Source organism: Anoplolepis gracilipes, chromosome 2 (assembly GCF_047496725.1).
Source record: "Anoplolepis gracilipes chromosome 2, ASM4749672v1, whole genome shotgun sequence".
Taxonomy (NCBI): domain Eukaryota; kingdom Metazoa; phylum Arthropoda; class Insecta; order Hymenoptera; family Formicidae; genus Anoplolepis; species Anoplolepis gracilipes.
Genome location: NC_132971.1, coordinates 5,202,779 through 5,223,092, shown reverse-complemented (window position 1 = coordinate 5,223,092; position 20,314 = coordinate 5,202,779). Strand labels below are relative to the sequence as shown.

The window sequence follows — 20,314 nt, the reverse complement described above, 5'->3', positions numbered from 1 at the left end:
GAAATTAAATGCTACTAATGTTTTACCGACATATTAGATAAACGAGATGAAGCGCGATCAAAACACGAGTTCTCTGCTCTCCAAATTAACGTTGCATGCAAATCGCTGAGGTCATTCGCATACAATGATACAATTTTGCGAGAGCGTTGTGTTTCACTGCGTCGTGTTCTGTAAAAATTGCATACAACTAATTGTTATATATGTACACTCGAAAACACGTATAAATCGCTAGAGTATATTGTATGCTGACAACACTAATTACAATAGCAATTTCCTTATCGATTTTTTACGATCTTCGCGAGCAATCGCGACGGGTGCACATAAGTCGCGTACAAATCGCGAGCATAGGAGCGGTTAATACGAGCGCTGATGTAAATTTCTTCTCGTGAAACTCGAGCGCGGACCATTCACAACGAGATTAATTGCCGCAATCTATACGATTGCCGGCGTACATGAAATCGGTATCGCGTGAATCCCGTAGATCTCTCTCTTTCTCTCTCTCTCTCTCTCTCTCTCTCTCTCTCTCTCTCTCTCTCTCTCTCTAATTCTTTCTCTATGTATATGTTAGCGCGCACGCGGCGACTGCGTGTGTGCGTGGGTGTGCACGCGAGCTTAACTCGTGTTCCTACCGCGGTGCGAGAAACATTTACGTGCACGCGGGAAGACAATGCAGACATTCGTTTATCTTCGACACGCGTTGATTTACTGAGCAAGCGATAAAATCGCCGCTCCATAACGCGCTCGACGTTATTTCGCGTCTGACACAGCGCGCAATCGATGGATCGAGAACAGCCTGTAGCATGTTGCATAATCGACAACAAAATCCCGGACGAAGTATGTTCGGATAATTAGATATATTTCTTCCTATATACAATCTGAATCTCTTAAATCATAGAAGGAAAGAAATGACTTGTGAAAAAATTTTTTACACAATGTTTATATATAAAAAATACTTTTAATAAAAAAATACTTTTCTCTTATTGTAATTAGTACGAGCTGATATAAAAAGATATGTGTGATATACGTGCAAAATAATAAATGACGTTTTGCTGCAACAATATTTGCAGAATATAATTATTGCAAAACAATCAATTATTTAATTTTTTGAATCGATGCACTCTAAAGCCAAACTGATATAAATTTCCTTTTAATAGATATTGCCGTTCACAAACATTGTATTATTCTGCTCGCGAACATGATATTCAATTGAAAGTGCATCAAACTGAAAGTGCTACCGCGGCAGAACGCGCATGAAAAATCGACTCGTAGAAATTCTCTGGCATGAAACATTCTTTCCTTGCAGACTCCAGAGAATGCAGTTGCACCGGTCTACCGCTACCGGCAATCGGTGTGTCTAAATTCATGATATATGCGTGCCAATACGATTAGTTACGGGAATACTGTGAGTAATTGCCACGTCGCACACCGTAAAAGACGCGATCGTCGAATTCCATTAAGAGTAAAACTATGTTGAAACTGAAGTTACTTCCGCGACATTTATTTCTAGCGTAATACCAAATAATTCCTTAGACGATAGTCATCGTTGTTTGTTAGTGATATTCTTTTGTAACTCGCACTAACTATTCGAATAAAAGAGGATTAAGTATCATAAAATAAATATAATACATTAGCTAAAAATAAACTTGCATCGTTAATTTTGTTTCCCGAAAGTAAAAAAAATTAGTTTTTATTTTTTCTTTGTATTACTTCGCCACGATTTACAAATATTATAAATTTCTATGTATAATATTGTATTAAAAAATTTTTCACATATTTTTATACGGAAATAATTTAAAGCGACAGTGAATATTTTACCGCGAAAATTTGTGTTCACGTTCTCGTAAGCTCGAAGATATGCCATTTACACGGACAGCAATGGCCCTAACAGCCGGATGTACATGCGACATCGGCCACAAACATACTCTGTATGTAGCCTGTCCGCCGGCGCATTAAATGCAAGCATAACCGTACGATATTACGAACATTCCGCGGAGCAAACGGGAACTGCGGATACACCTGTGGTAAGCAATACCTAAGCAAACCCTGTACTCTCTGTCGACCCTACAACTACCATCGTCCTACCACCGTATCCCGGCTCTCTGCGACGTAAGGGCACGCGCGTAGGTAGGCGTGAAATACTGCCGCACGACTAAAATTTTATGGATGGAAGCGAGGCGCGCGTGCGATATCGTGATGGTGTGCGAGGCCCGGGCCCTGGTAAACCGATTAAAAGTACGAACATGGGGCCCAGGAGTGATAATTAATTCACGGCAGTGAGCACGGCAGGGCGCTTTATCCGTGCGATCTGCACAACATTAGCTTCTTTTCGCTCCGCATCCTTCTTTTCAAAACCACAGTTTCTTCTCGAACCAAAAACGGTAGTAAATTACACCTCGCAGCGAATAACGTTACCATAATAAAAAATGTAGTTTTCTGACAATTTTATCTTCTCCGGCAACATTACTTTGCAATATGAACTCTTGATTTAAACGCAATTTTGAAGTTTGAATTTCTTCCCTCTTCCAGAGACCGCATATTATATTTACATCCATGTTCTAACGAGAGAGAGAGAGAGAGAAAGAGAGAAGGAGATATTTATTTCAATTCTTTGTAATTTATAACATAACAAATTTGTAAATCGATCGGTCAACTAGAATCGAAGATAGAGCAGTTTGAAGGTTCTGGATTTGCATGAAAGTTTACACTTTAATTCAGAATTCGTCATATTTCTCTAAATTATTAATCAATCCCGGCCATCAAACTTTTTCGAAAACTGTGCGTACATATGATGTTGAATATATGTAAAAGTCGTTGACCTAGTCCCTTAGACTTGCAAATCTCGTTTAAATAAGGCCAGGTTAGTAACATGGTTTTCGCGTACTTTCTTATGCGTTTCTGGAAATCAAAAGTAGCTTTTCTATTCCGAAATCTTTATAGGCGTGGAAATATACAGAAAAGCATTTCTGCACCATCAATTCATACACTATGGACATGATATCTCAGATTTTTTTTTTTTTTGACAAAAGAAATGGAATTAATATTTCAGAATGATATTTAGCGAACCTGTACGAGGAAGATTTATGTGGATATGAATATAGAGAGTGTTATATATCGTTCTATACACTATACATCTATCTGTAGATTATTTAGCATCACCCAGGGTGTACCACGAGGAGGCAATCTACACTACACCCCACTTATTCTACTATATACACGACTATATACATGACTATATACAAACTGTAAACAAAAATATGTGCAAAACTGGATCATTTAATTCGAACGGATCATAAGAAAAGTATATACACAAAACACCATATATTACAGTACAAACTATATACACCATAAGCTATATTTCTTTAATCGGACAGTTCACTGCCTGCATTTTAATAAAACTGATTTATATCTTATTGCTATTGCTCCATCATTCTGAAATGTTAATTCCATTTCGGAATAGAAAAGCTACTTTTGATTCCCAGAAACATAAGAAAGTACGCGAAAACCATGTTATTAATCTGGCCTTATTTAAACGAGATTTTTAAGGTCAATCTGAGGGACTAGGTCAACGATTTTTACATATATTCAACATCATATGTACGCACAGTTTTCGAAAAAGTTTGATGGCCGGGATTGATTAATATCTTAGAGAAATATGACGAGTTCTGAATTAAAGTGTAAACTCCCATGCAAATCGAGAATCTGCAAACTGCTCTATCTTCGATTCTAGTTGACTGATCAAAAAATTAATTTTAGGGGGTTGTGAGATAGGTCAAAAGTAATAGTTTTTTACAGTATCAAACCAAGAGGGCCCAAAAAAACGGCCTTATTGACACCCATCCTTTCAATTCTTTCTAAGTTTCTAAATTATATTTTTATATTACATGTAAAAAAAATCGATCCCTATTAGCAACGCGAGTTTCAAACAAGATTTAAAAATATACATGATACTCGACGGTCCTGTTTTTAATTGCGCGAACTTCGATCTTGATTATAGCCGGGTAAAAGAATGTCGCTTGAAGGTCGACGCACTCACCTCATCCCTGTACTTATCCTTCGTGAGAGGCACTTTTATCACGCATCATATACGCGCGTATTCATATGGATGCGCGCGTCGAGTAAATTACGGACTTTCTTCCCGTGCGAGGACAACCAAAGAGCTTACAGATCGATCACACGGGACTCGGGTCCGCTCTCGGCGTACTACGTTTTTTCGATATTTTTTTTTCTTTTTATTTTTTTTTTTATTTCACGAGAAAGATACACGTTCCAGGCGGCCCCGTGAGCGACAGCACGCGGATGCAAACGAGGAGGATTCGTCTCGCCTGGTCGCGGGAACGGATTCGAGCGATTCCTTTTCGCTAATGAAGGAATCGTCGGTTCGACTTTGTAATTAACCCGCCACGGCGACGACGTCAATGAAACTCTCGTTACAGATATACACGGTGGCCTTCGTCTTCGTTTTGCACATGTGCGTTCTCCTCTCCTCTCGCTATCTTCCTCTCTTTCTCATTATCTGCCGCCTCTCTTTCTGTCTTCCTCGCAGACTCCGTGATCGTGGTGGCTCTCTCGGCCACGTCGCAGAAAGTAATTACAATAATGAATGTTTATTTTCGCAATCAGCTCGAGCGCGGTAGGTAGACGTACACCATTCCGTAAGGTAACTTCTCGAGTCTCTTTCTCAACCCCTGCGGCAAGGTGGTCCTTTGGTCGGAGGCATCGGCATGCTTCACCGATCGGTATACACGGATTCCCTTCTCATTGTCGATTTCGTTTTGCTCGTTGATCGACGTTGACGAACGAAACCGGACGGTGGCGAAGAAATCATCTGTTGCAACCGTAAAATGCTTTTCCAACGTGCAACGACAATCATGTTCATCAGATTTTTTTCTACGCAATAATTGAGCAATTATTTGACACATTGTCAATCGTAAAAATGACAATAACTTTTACTTTTTCATCCTCTCTTTAAAAGATACTATTTTTATCGAATTAATATTGAAAATATTAATCATCGCGACATTGTACAACTTTAAACACGACGAAAGAGACCAGAACCAATTTCTGAATGAAGATACAAAATCAATACGTATACGATAAATAAATGTTTATCCTTTTTTTATCAGCCACGAGAATACACGTGATTATTTATCCGCGTTCTTATTCCCCGTTCACCGAGCAGCGCGACTTCTGACCATTTATCCCCGCCGATCGCCGACATATGTAAATTTACGGAGTCGTTAATTGCGGCAAACTTCTTTTGGACCTTCCCGGCCAGAAAAACCACGGCCATTCGCTCGAGGCATGCCGGCCATTTATGCCCCCGTGTACCGATCGTGCGCACGAGCAGCGCACACGTGTGCGTTTGAACGGTCACATTAATGACAATCAGCTGAGCGTGTGGTGAAAGAGTGACTCACGGTAACAGCATAACAGCTGATTTTTCATTTATCTTCTATAGAATTCGAATTTCAAAACTCGTGATGAGCTTCATGATTAATAATCCAAAAAAATAGATTTCATGAATTACAAGTGCTAATTTATGAAGTACTACCGTAATAAATGCAATAATCGGACGATTCATAAGTCTTGTAGATTAAATTAGGCTAAGATAAAAAGGACATAGTATTTTAAAAAAGGCTATATTTTATTGCAGACAAAATTATCACACAATTTACTTTCGCTTTGGCCCTATAATCGCGCAATTCGAGTCATTAAATAGACTATTTCATTGATTCTATTGAATCGGAATGTTAGTCGTAGTTGGAAAATCAATACCGGTTTTATCACTCACATCAATGGCCACCGTGTGCGTTCGAGAGTATCCATTACGCGGTTATTTTGCGTTGTCGGGTATGCAATTGTACCGATAAAACAAAAGCGGCTCCTATCAGTAGTACTATGCCATTAATGGTTGCCCATCTCTCTTTCTTGCTTCTGTTATGCGATAATCCACAGTGGCGGCGCTAGCTCGCCCTTATCCTTTTGTATCCATTAGCAAGAAAAGACAAACTAAGAAATTGCGATTGTGTAATCAGAAAAATATCATATGTTCTCTACATGAAGCTTCCTGCGGTATATATATCAGTAAAAAGAAAATTTATACTGAGAAAAAAACAAAGCTCCTTGTTCAGAAAGTCTCATAAAATCTTCAAGCTTGATGGATTCGCGACACTCAATGGCACATTTGTTCAATAAAAGTTTTCTTGTAAGAAAAATCATAAATGTCGAAAACCACGACAATTTCTGAAAGCTTGAAGAGAGTCTTAATTATAGATTAACTATGGATTGTTAAGATAACTTTGTATATAACTTCTGCATAAGATTAAGTTGAAAAAAATTAAAAAAAAGAAAATATTATCTTAATAAAACATTTTTGGCGATCAGTTTATCAAAATAATAAACAACGTATCTGATAAGATAAAATGGCGAGACGATAATAGTTTATTTGCAGTGAATCTGGTACATTTCTTATCACTTTTGCCAAAGAGTATACGAGTATCGAGACGTCTGCCGCACGTCTACAGGCGTGAATCATGGAATTTTAACCCCTTGCTAATATATTTTCGTTATACGATAAGCGGCGTATAATATAAAAGCGAGGCAAAGCAAGAGCCGTTACTCATCGGATGAGGATAACATAATTACGCTTGCATGAACCATCCGGCATAAATAACAAGTACATGCATTTATGAATATCATGGAGAGCTTGCGAACTAATCCGCATCACAATACTCCGGAGAGGAAAGAAATTGAGAACACGGGATCGCGCACGTCCATAAATTTGCGCGTGCCGATAAATTATCCGTTTGATAATTCGCGCGTCAACGATTCCGAAGAATGCATTAAGTATATAACAAAAATTCACGTATTTAAAAAAAATCTTCTAAATATTTTAATCGTGTTTGTAAAAGGTATAAACTTTTCATTCGATTAAACACAGCTGGAATATGAAATGTCTCGAAAAGATGCAAGACGGAGAATGCCACACTTCTCTTTATTTTGTAAGCCGTAAATTCCGCGGGAAATCTCATAAACTTCCGGTTTCCAATAATTTGACGTTCCTCTCACTGCTAGCTGTCTGCAATATTTTATTCGCCGGTATTCTATCGTTTCTACGAAAATGCCAAGCAGTGGGAGCCGAGTAGTAAATGTCAAAATGCACGAACAGCGAATACATACGTGTCTAAGCGCTGTACATGTCGCTGCGAGCTCCATTAGGTGAGTCCGCGCGCGCGAGAAAGAGGAAGCTCGAAGGGGGGCGAAACGAAGGGCGCGCTACCAGTAGTGCACCTCTGCACTAGGCAATATGCATTCGAACCAGTTACACCGGGCTGGCGAGGTCGGGGTGAACGCCCAACGCCTTTAAAGAGAGCACACCGATGCGCCTCGCCCTGTCGGCCCTGCTTCTTGTACGCCTTCGGCGTAAGGGCGCGTTCCCACCGACTTTGTCGAGCGAACGTCACAAGTTCAATTGACTGCAGTTGAATTTGCATTGAAATTATACCATGTCCAAAAATAGAAGTGCTTGTAGTAGAATCAACTTTGTAAATCTTATTAAAAATGCAGGAATATATATCATATATAAAAAAAAAAAAAATTTGATTAATTTATAAATGTATAATACAAATTTTGATTTGACTTTCTAATCTTTCAAACGACGTTTGCCGCTCTAATTTATTATAGGTATAGAAAATATGAAATATAGGTATAGAAATAAAAAAAAAAATATATATATATATATATATATATATATTTCATCAGTAAATTGCGCTATTGAGTCAGTACTGCATTGTTTAAAAACGAGGGCGATCAATATCGATACGCATATATATTTATAGCTGTCGTGATAAGAGAAGTTATAGCTCTGCCTTTGGAAATAAATATTTATAAGGGACAGTTTTTTCTTCCTTCGCGTATAGAATCAGCAAACAGGTTGAAAACAAGAATAAAGTTCCGAGTAGTTATTTAACTCTTCATTGAGTTATTGCACTCACGAACACGCAAACGTTCCTCACACAAGAATATATGTACGCGCATGTATGTATGTGTTTGTGAAGGCATTGACCATTCTGTAAGTAATGTGATACTAATATGAATATCACATTTTTTAAAGAGAATTTATTAGTAGACCTATATAAACTATCGCGTATATAATTTTTTTATTTATTAATATTAATACTTTCTTTTATATCAATAATGTGATACATATACATTATATCTGTCCGTTAACACGGAATCGTTATTTTTATTCGCTCATAGGAGGAATAAATGAACTGTCAAGCATCCAGCGGATAACGATAAAGCAGATTACAAGGATGTGTCGATGGATCGGGATTTTACATATGACTACACTTCGCGGTTGGCCAATCAGTGGGAATGCGCCCTAACGCGTTGCATCCGATTCATCTCCGGCCAGAGACATACATCGAGGACACGCAACAAACACGCACGCACACACAAAATTCGTGCCACGTCCGGATCGATGCAATGGCGAGATTAATGAAAGATATCAACGATGAGTGCGTACTTTAATCAACGAAATTGGTGAGTACATAAGATTCGCGATGTAGCACATTCGTGCGAGACAAACGATGAAGAAGGGAGATACGGGAATAGGGAGGGGATATAATAAGAAGAGAGGCGAGAGAAGTTGCGAAAACACGACGCCGATATATTCTCCATATCGGCCGAAAGATACTGCGCCACTGTAGTGTTTTTATGCGAATGTGTATTTTACAAAGTAAGGAAGAAACGAACGTGGAAAGCACGATCGCAGGGGCAGATAAGAGCGCGGAGAAATCGACGCAATATAACAGGCTACAGCATAAGACGTTGATGATATCGGTAAGCACGTAGATAGCACGAGCGGAAGAAGAGAGATGAAATGACGATAGTTAGATTCAGATGCGGAAAGGGAGATAATGAGAGATGATAGCGCGAGGCATGTATGAAACAGTTACTGTTAAGCTGGTTAAAAGCGGAAGCTACGTACCGTTCCCTTTAATAAAACTCTCATTTCAAATTGAATCTCTCTTTCCTTCTTTCTTCCTCTTTCAGATCGCGAAACGTTGCGGCTATAAATCTGATTCGCAAGTACGATTATTCATAACTCTTTCCTCAATGATAGATACAGTTGTCCGGCCCTTGAATCGCATAAACATTTAAAATTAAGTACAATCTATTAGAGAGAATAATAGATTGTTAATTCGTGCAAAAGTGAACGTGAAACGAAGCAAACATCTATAAGTGCAACAGACTTTATTACCATATACGATATGGTAATCGCCTATTCGATAAGAATGTTCTTTGATAATATTATGACTAGCAACTTTGCTCGTTGACAATAAATAATAATTAGCGGTTTACATTACATTCACGTTATATACAATTTTTTTTCAATTATTATTTTAAATTATTATTATGTTTGTTTATTATATATAACTTTTAAACAATTTTAAAACAATAACAAAAGCATAAATGGCTAATTGACAATGTAAAGTGAATCGCTGATTGGATATATATATATATATATATATATATATATATAGATAGCTTATTGTTATAGAATAAATTTGTCATCTGAAATTAAAACATTATTCGTAATATGTGTATAAATGTTAAATATATTTTTTCTCAACAATCTAGAGAGATTAAGATTTTTATTAAGCTCGTTATTACGAGTTATTTTAAAATCGCTGTAAAGTCTCTTTTTTACGTTTCGATGAGGCAAAAATTTTATAGTGCGTTAATGAGACCGCTCTAATTCCCCATAAGGTCCGAGGGAAACAAATTCCTCGGCTCGCTTGATAGGCCTCTTTTGATAAACGCCCCCTGCAGCAGCCGAATAAAGATGCACGGCACAGGTATGAAAAAAGATTCACTTTTCGGACGTCGATAAACTTCGGTCTACCGCGCGCAACACGACATCGCGCGAGACAAGACGGGACAAGGCAAGACAAGGCGAGACGATACGAGGCACTTCGCAAATCGGCAGAAGCAAAAAGCCGGGTCGAGCTATTTTCTTAAACACGTCTTAAATTCCAGCTAATAATTGAGCAGCTGAACGCCTGGGCGGGGATACTGGAATTATGCAAATCACGTCAGAGATCGGGATCGTGTCCCGAGGGCGCGACGTCCAAGAAGAAGGGTGAAGATGACTCGGGAGGAGAGTACAACATCGAATGGAGTAGTAGAAGGAGATGAAGAAGACAAGATGAAACAGCAAAGAAGATGAAAGAAGAAGCTGAAGAGGAAAAGAAAGAAAGGAAGGAAGACGGAGAACGATAGGATGTATATCTATATATACGACGAAGAAAGAAAGAGAGCGCGTGTATACGTAAGTAGTATATGTGTATGTGCGCAGGGAGAGACTCGCCCCATTGTGATTGCTATACCCACGGGCGGAATGTTCCTCCGGTGTGCCGTCTCATACCGATCCGCAACCAAACCCGCAACAGACTCATCCTACTGTTCGCTCTCGTCCCAGCAACGGAGCAACAGGTTGCACAACCTTCCACCTGCCCTCTTGTTTGCCGCCCGCCATATATATATATATATATATATATATATATATATATATATATATATATAATATATAATATATATTTATACGTACACACGCCGCATCCTTCTATATATTTTCTATACATGTGCCTAACCAAAAAGAAAGAAAGAGATAGACAGATAGATAGACAGAGAGAGAGAGAGAGAGAGAGAGAAAGAGAGAGAAAGTGAATTTAACCACATGAGTAGCACGGTGTACGAAGTGTTCGACAAGAACTGAAGGAGAAGAAAGGAATCGCGCAACTTGCCGCGATTTAAAGAAGAATTGTCGATATTTTTTCCAAACGGATAGGTAGCGCGAAATGTTCAAGGAATCACGTGTTTTCTAAACTACTGTATTTGATATATTATGTATTGTATGTATTTCTAAAAAATACAAGATAATGATGTGAACCTGCATAATGTTATCCGTGAATTTATATATATATATATATATATATATATATATATATATATATACATATATAATAAAAATGAAAATTGTTTCTATAGAATGTAATTTTGTATCATATATGTAATATCCATTTCTAGCATAAGGTAACAAATAATCACGAAAAAAAATTAAGATCAAGATATCTGATATCTGATATTACTAATATAATAAAATTTGTATCTAAACTTCATATACATATATAAATTCACGGATAACATTATATATATATATATATATATATATATATATATATATATATATAATAAAAATAGAAATTGTTTCTAAACTTTTTATATAAAAACAATTTTTGAAACGACTTATAATCACTTTATTCGGAAACAATTGTTCGCACGTGTCAGTTGCATTTCCTCGAGCCTTGATAAGCTTTGCTACAATGCTCGGCTATCGCGGTAATGACGCACAGAAATAAGCGACCTCGCGATAAAAACTTCATCGACTCATGGTAGTAAAAATGCGTGGCGACCTTTTAATCGCGATTGCGTACTATTATCAGTTTATCGCAAAAAGCTGCGGACATGCTTTCTCAATGCTGTACGGAAATTTAAAATCGACAATATTATCAATGTCAGGAAACGTGAGATGAACATTTACTATTATTCGAAAAATCATATGCTACATATATGTAACGGGTTCGGCGAGAATTTACTTACGATCGAAGAAATGAACGTGCCTGCAATATAATGCGCGACATGTCGCGCAAAATAGAGGACGCACGAGAAATCAGCATAGCTAAGAAAAGCACGCGGAATAACACGCGGTTATGACGTTCCGGCCGAGCGCAGTCGATTTTTTGCGAAGCACCGATGCACGACGAAGAACGTAAGAGATGGTGACGGAAGTGTCGTCCGAGAGGAGGATAACAGGGAAAAGAAAGCGAGGGGAGAATAGACGATCATCGGCGACGAAACGAGATTTATTTTACAAGAGTAACGATCAAGAAGCCAGCCAAGAACTCGCAGCCGCCACCGAGAGCGTCAGGAGTGCAACCTCCCCGGGGAGGCCATGGAACCTTGCATCTCTCGACCTTCGTTTTTCCTTTCTTTCTCACCTACGGCAGGAAGAGAGAGAAAGAGAGAGGAGGCAGCAGACGAAGGGGATCCGCAACAAGATCGACGCACGCGGTACGCCGCGAAGGCGTGGTCGGTGGACAAGATCGCATCTTCGTGGAACGAAGACATGCTAAAAAAGAGATAGAGAAGAGAAAGAGAGAGAGAGAGAGAGAGAGAGAGAGGGAGACATAAAGAGAAGTAAGTTGAAAGAGGAAGACGAGAAAAGATCGAAACACCGGGCGCGAAAGACAGGCCCAGAGGATGATGGCATGAAAGCGATTCTGGAAATTGGAGCGAAAGGTATGCTACCTGTAGGCTCTGTGTAATCACAAGTTCTAAAAAAGTATCAAAAGTCACGCTGACTTGTCAAGAAAAATGTAACATTGCGTGTTAAGGATTATATAGTTCCTATACGCAGCTGCAACTTTTTTGGAGATTATATATTGTATAATTATGTTATATTTTGAATTTACTTATAAAATACAAACGGATTTGGAAGATAATAAGAAGTTGATTCTGTTTCAAAACGCGATATACATATGTATGTTTTTCACGATAGGAAAAAGAGTAAATAAAAATAGCCCAACATTTCGCGACTCGACAGCGACTAACTATTTCGTGCGGTGTGTTCGGAGCGACATAGAGAAATATGGAGCCAAGCGCGCATTTTAAATAAAAATTCACGACATCATACAATATCTTATCAACTGTATATTCGACTAAAAGTCATATTAGTCCATTAACCTTTTGTCGGAAAGCGCGAGCGCGCGCGTGCAGTGTCGCTCGAGGACGATGAGGCGAAAGACGATCGAGAAATCTGAGAGGAAAAATAATGTCAAGAGGCGAGGAGGAGAGAAATACTCGAGGGAACGCATACGTGGTGGAGATACGTACATCGCGATGTAGACATTATAGGTATCGTCGTCGCGCATATGAACGTTTCGTGGCCGGCCTTGTAACGTGGCGCGATATCAACGGCGGCTCAGACGGAGCAGAGGTCAAAGATAAAACGCCGAGATAAGAGTACCTCTCGGACACGCAGGTGAACCAAGTATAAGCGAGATAACCGGCCGCTATCTTATCTGCTCACTCCGCCTCGATACCAACAGAGCCGCGATAGAGACTCTGTGAATCAAGCCTGGATTTCTACGGCTGGCTGTGCACGCCCGTAAAGCCGGCCGTAGAAAAGCTAACGATCATCGTATTGTTTCGCGACGAGACAACAAGGTAAAAGGATAAGGACGAAAGAAGAAGAGGAGAATGATGCAACGACACGATGCAACGCGCGTCTCGTTAAGCATATCTAGAGACGCCTCCGGGAGGCGTTCGTCTCCGATCGATGGACGATTATGAATGTGCACATTGAACCGGAATCCCGACCTCATGACAATCGATACATGCCGATTGATCGGCAGGCTTTTGTTTGCGACGATTGTTTTCGTCTGATCGGAAGCAGACGTTACAGATCAGCCAGATCTGCAACCAATTATTCGAGAAATTATATTTTTCTACGTAATTATTTATATCCGATAATCCTACGTTATATAATTATTGTTTTGTGTTAGACATAGAACGTAATAATATTTTCTAAACAGTTCTAAAAAATATATAATTAATTATCGGTAAAAAACATAGTTAGGAATGCATAGTTAAGAAATACAATATTTCACATATTTCCGTAATTTCATTTCTAAATAATGATTACGAATACACAAGGTCAGCTAATGCGATATTCATTAAATTGTTCCGAGCTAATGGAGAATTTTGATTGATCCCGCATGTTCGTTTTGACGGAAGGACAATTTCGCGGAGCACCACAATATAAATTGTCATTTTGCTAAAGCCTAATGGCGCGATTCGTCTCTGTCAGACGCAATAGTTACCTCAAACCCGCAGGATAAGGTTGCATCCGCGTTGACTACGTTTTCTTTTCATTTGCGTACGCAACACACACGCGCGTATACATACGTAATCATACTGTGATATTTCTAATGGGGAGAAGGGGGCGAGGAAGGGGTAGATAGGCTATACAAGATTTCCGTCATTTGCGGTTACGGTTGACGTTCGAGTTACATCGCGCAAGTGTTTCTATCTCGACTAGTATAAACCCGTTTGATATAGGGCGAAACACAAAAAATTTGTTTTCACATCTTGAACGTAACATATAATTATAATATCTCTCGTCTAACGAGATGTTAGCCGTGAACATAATTTCAATGTAGCAATGCAGTTATATATGTGTTATAAAATGGAAACATATTTTCTCTTAAACGTACAAAAAAAGCAAATATTTTCTGTACTTTTAAAGTGGAAATTGTTATTTAATATGAATCATTATGTATCGTTCGAAATATTCGAAGTGATACACACACTCTCAAACTAAATAAATTATAAATAGCGCGCGTAAATCCCACTTATCTCTCTAAAATATTTATTAAATATTTTACAAAAGAATGATTAAAATTATACAATTACAAAAGATTAATATATAATATATAATTATAATATTTATTTGTACTCAAAAGTTTTATTTGCGAAAGAGTTAAACTTCTTCGCAAGAGTGTACTCCGAGCTTGTAGCTCTATTTCAACGCGAGTTCCGCTATCAGTAGTCTGTACTTCCGGTGACCGCGTGTCTGCACGTCTACATAGAAACTCAAGGAGAATCTACGTGTACGAGATACATAATACTAAAATATTTAGCATGCATCTTCTTTTGCATCACAATCAAGATATGTTTCATTATAATGCTCGATCTACTATGCATGATAAAATTCTTAAAAATAACATTAATACGCACCGCGATATTTCCGAATTTGCTGAACGGAGCGAAAGAAATGTGACACGATAAATACGAATTTAACACGTCGTTTCCACAGAAGAGTCAATGCTCGACTAATCTCGAAACTCGAGAATAAAAAAACTAGATAACCAGGAGATCGTGTTACAGTCCGCGAAAAAGAAAAACGATTATGTTCTACGAGAAAATAGGCATTTTTCATATAACGTAAATAAATAACAATTTCCATCGAGTAGTAATAATAAAAAACACATCAAGATGAATCTTTAATAAAATTCCAAAGTCTATGAATAATCAAGTCAAGGAGAGATCAAAGAAAGATTTTATATTTTATAATTATACATATATATTACACGATATATAACACGTATTTATATATTTCAATTTATATTTATATATTCCGTATAATACTGAATGTGATTATTAATTATTCGTATACTAGTAATAAAAATAAAATGAGCATACAAATAACAAAATAAAATACAATACAAATGAAATTTGAGAGAATAAATAAAACCTTTAATAAATAGGTCAGATGTAAATCTCGCAAAAAAAGAAAGCGAAAGTCATCAATCATCAATGATGTATCAATATTTATAAAAAATTCTCTCTCACTCGCCAATTCGGCGTCAACACAGATGTGTCGGAGCAGCTGATTAGCGTCAGATCTCGTCGAACAACGTGTCGCTGCGTGCCATTTCGCCACCCTTCGATCCGTTCACACATACACCCACACGCACGTCGTCGCACCGCGGATCACGTGGTAGCGCGGATGCTGATCTACGGTACACGAGATACGGTACACTCGTGCGCGTGATACAAGCCGGAGGAACGCGAGCTTTCCGAGCGCGTCGAATACGCGGTTTCGCGCGAGGATCACTGCTCGTTGTTATCGTCGCCGTCGCCGTCGCCGTCGCCGTCGCCGTCACCGTCACCGTCACCGTTGCAGACGGCAAGCGCACGATACGGCACGATTGTCGCGGTTGCACGCGCGGGATCGTACTGGTGGACGCGCGTGCGAGAACCGCGCCGCCGGCGGATCGCGATTTCGAAGGTGAGCGGCGGATAAGGTTAGACGCGCGACGCGACGTACGTGACCGTGCGCCGCGACCGATTAACGGGCCCGGTCGCGCAACGTAACAAAGGCGATACTTTTTTTTTTTTTTTTTTTACACGGAGAAATGCATTACGCATCCCCCGAGGAGCGGGAACTCCCTGGAGGTATGTGGGACTCCCCCTATTTAACGGGGTATACCCACTAAAACTCCATGGTCCTCCCTGGCGGTTTAAAAGTGGGTGGGTCCTGGGATCGCTTTAAGCATGCTACCAGGACCCACCCCCGCCAGTCCCTCCTGATGTTCGGAGGGACTTCCTTTCCATGGTGCGCTCTTGAAGGAACTCAGCGACACACCACTGACGGCGTTATGGGATCACCACGCAACGCCGTCACTTCCCTGGGGTCAAGGTGCAATGGGGAGTGAGTGTTGCCGCACTCATTTCCCCCTTGAGCCCTGGGGGAAGGCAGGAAATGAGTTTTCCACCTTCCACCCTGTTTGGCCGATGGATCTTGCGGCCAAACAAAGGCGATACTACCCCAGATAGTAAAAGTTGATCCTACCCATACAGCACTGCCAGTTACATTGCAGGAACGTTGCAACATTGCAAGTTTCAATGTAATATTGCACGGATATTACAGAGACATACAATTGCAATATTTCATCGAAATGATCCAGCAATGTTGCAGAAACATTCTACGTAAATCGCGGCGCTGCGTGCGCTAAATTTTATAATGTGCGTCGTCTGTTCAATGTTCAGTGGCACATGCATATCTTATGTCAACGCGGTATAGATGTTTCTGAGGTCACACATTTCAATGTTGCTGCAATGTTTCATTGCAATATCTCCCAGGGCGGACATTTCAATGCCGCAATCTTGCAACAATATTGCAGAGATATTTCGCAACTTCTATGCAATATTACAATGTTTCAGCGTAATATCTATGCAATGTTTCTGCAACATTTCTCTACACATCGGAATTTGGCGCGCACCCGAACTTCACACATGATCGCGAGGCCGAAAACGGATACGCCGTAAACACTGTCGTCTCTCGGTGCCGTTGCGTCGAGCAGCCGGCGACGACGCTATTTCGGCGTTATCGCCACGAAAGAATCCCGCGCTTTTCGCGTCTGACATATTCCACTTTGAAGGCACTCGAGAATACGGCCGAGAATATCTCGCGCACCGTCGCGTCACACACTGATCTACTGGAATGTTTTTCCCAGAGGCGGTTACCGCACCGTCTACCGAAAATTTTCGCGCTACTCGATTATCGCAATATCGTGAGATTCGATTGCGCGCCTCGAGAAGCGTGCAAAGTTCCCGCTACGAATCATAATCATCGGCGCAGGTATGCAGCCGCGTATGCGAACAGATATGTTCGTCGTGATATTAGTACGTATTGATTTAGCGTGTCGCGAATACCGTCGATTTATTTGTATCTTATACTATTGCTTCACTAACTTACTTTTACTCCGATTTATCTTTATCGGTCACTTTCAATCGATGTCGCGGTATCCCGTTTTCGCGATTTCGTTACTGGGTTAATGTCAAAGTGCGGCTCATTCAAATTATTACGGATTAACTTTACTTTTTCTAATTCGGTTTCAGGATATTGTTTTAATATCTTTTTATTTCGAGCGAATAATTGATCTTGCTCCATTATCTCGAATCTTAGTTTAAATGTCGATATCTCTCTTTTCGCTTCCTTTTGAAGAATTTCTCATATTACGAGATATAATGCAGTATTAAATGGAAATATGGTAGATAATCATTTTGTAATTATTCTCTCACATTACGCTTTTCTCTTATTATTAGGACGTGAATCTATTGTTTTATCTCGTATGAATGATATGATGAAATATTACTACCCTTCAATTATTTTTAAAAAATTCTTTAAATCACACTTTTTAATTATTTTAGAAAGAGAGATATATATTTTTCAATCATTTAGAGACATAAGTAATTACCATTAAAACTGTTTTGACGAGACTGTTATTAATTCTGACACGTCAACGATTGTTGCCTTTGAACGATAGTCGGCATTAAAGTTTCTTCTGCGGCGAAAGGTAAAAGAGTCGTGACTCTCATAATTCACGACTCTCCTTCGTCGATTACTATTATACGTATGTACAATCTAAGACGAAATGACGATCCGATAATCGAAGACCGCAGTATGGATATCGTCTGACAGCAATAAGTGAATCCGCTTTCTGTGTCTCTCTTTCTCTCCATCTTTCTTTCCTTTGATGTACACTTACAACGTAATAATGGAAATTATATTTTTTATATAAGAAGAATGAAAGGAGAGAGATAAATCAGCAAAAAGAATATTTTCTTCTATATGAGAATTCAATTATACCTAGAAGAGAATAAATTATTATGTTTCATTGTATCATAAGAATAATTAATTTCTTAATTTAAATTAAATCTTAATTTATCTAATTGAGATAATTCTGTACGTGACTTGGAAAACATTTTTAACATACGCAGGGCAACAAATATTTTTAACACACAATAGATAGCGACGATAAGATGTTTGTGCCTGAGACGTCAGCTGTTACAGTCACAGTGTAACTGCTGATCCCTGCAGAATATGATCCTCTCGGGAAGAAGATCGCATCATCTTGGGAGCGACTTTATATGACAGCTCGCTGGAGCAAGAGACGCAAAGAAATCGTCAAATATCCGTGATCCGATCTTCGTATCGCGTGCGCGAGCGCGCGCGCGTCTAAATTACCAGCCGTTAGCCGAGATCTGAATTACTGGTTAACACCGATTGTCGTGTCAGGAACGCGGCGCAGGGCGAATAAAAAGCGGACTCGCCGCCGGTGTATCGCGGTAGTTAAGGCGTATCAAGCCCCAGAAGAAGTGAGACGACGAAAGAGGTAATGGTTGTGATCACGCGGTGATAGTGTAGTAGTAGTAATAGTAGGAGTAGTAGTAGTAGTGATGGTGGCATAGCTATGGGCAGCCATGCGGAATTGTGGCAGAAACGACTTCCAGGTTTTCGCGTTCCAAAAGATTGGTAGACTCGGCAGAAACGATTCGCGACGTAATCAATCAAAGAACATGATTTCTGTCACACCTATGAAATTTCAAAAGAGAAAGATAGATTGGCGAAAAAAATCTTGTCTCTCTCTTTCTAATTCAACTTTCTTATCCATAAAATCATTTCGATAATGTTATATGTAATATTAACGTTTAGAATGCAAATTATCTTTGCAGAATCTGATTATGAATATTAAAATAAATATTAAATTTTAAATATGAATCTTAATAATAATATATATAATGGACGTTTTCTCTCCTCGAATTTATGTAATACAGATTCAAAGCGAATGCGGTTACAAAGTCGACGATGTGTTTACTGGGACTACAAAATGACATTCTTCAGATTTTTCCTAAACGAGGACGCGATAAAAACTTCGTGTCGTCAAACTGGTTTTAAGGGTTTCTTGAGAGAGGGCTGGAAGTATAAATAAATATTAATCAATGTAGCATGGAACAAAACGAAACGTAGATCGACTTATCTCAGTGTCAATGTTCCTGAGCTCTCACCGCTTACATTCATTAAGGTCATTAACATCCGATAGGCGTGGGAGAGAAAAGAAAGAGAGAGAGAGAGACAGATTATGAACGCCTTTTATATCCTTCACGTCGCTTGATGTCGATAAATACTTTGTTGAGAAACTGCAAAGTTCGATGGTCACTATTATTTTATCGATTATTCGTTCGTAATTATAAACCATTCGATATACCAATGAGAAAACTGTTATAAAAATCTTTTCTTTCACAGAACAATTATATATAATTTTTCTCGATCAATTATTGATTTAATTTTATTACTTAATGAAGTAATACTCACTTGCAGTATAACTCACTTTGCTTGTTATTGTTCAGAGCAAACACCTATTTTGCAATTGCACATTTATATCAGCCGGACATAAATTTTTACAATGCAAATGACTCGCTTTTTCGAATAGACGTGTCTTGTCGGCTCTCAATATCCTTCTAATTAAGTCGTGTGCGGCTGAAGCGTTATTAGTGTACCGCGTGTCGGACCGAGAGAGGAAAGGACCGTCCCAGGGATAAGGCGGCCTCTATTAAAGTCGACGCGTTGCGCTGTGGAAAATATCGCGCGGCGTCGCATAAATATCGCGAGCGTAAGAGCCAATAATAAAATCGTAAAAGTGGCTCGCGGAGTTCAAAAGAGAAGGCGCGTCTCTCTCCCTCTCCCTCTCTCTCTCTCTCTCTCTCTCTCTCTCTCTCTCGCTCTCTCTTTCTCTTTCTCTCTCCGGTCTCTCCGCCGAGTTGCTATCCTCTCGTTCAGCTGAACGCTCGCGATATTTAAGTCGACTTGCTCGCTCGCTCTTTCGCTAATGGTGCAGCG

General features: G+C 39.3%; 1 protein-coding gene across 2 annotated transcripts in view; it reads right to left on the bottom strand.

Moving 5' to 3' along the window:
• The window catches only part of LOC140676016 (uncharacterized), a 227,913-nt gene extending 212,052 nt beyond the window's left edge, over positions 1 to 15,861 (bottom strand). The window contains exon 1 of one of the 2 annotated variants that reach the window (XM_072910597.1): positions 15,485 to 15,861. In XM_072910597.1, coding sequence (XP_072766698.1) covers positions 15,485 to 15,591 — 107 coding nt within the window. In that variant the 5' untranslated portion in view covers positions 15,592 to 15,861. The remainder of the gene's footprint in view (positions 1 to 15,484) is intronic. The other variant, XM_072910599.1, reaches the window with a different exon arrangement.
• Between the last annotated feature and the right edge of the window lie 4,453 nt (positions 15,862 to 20,314).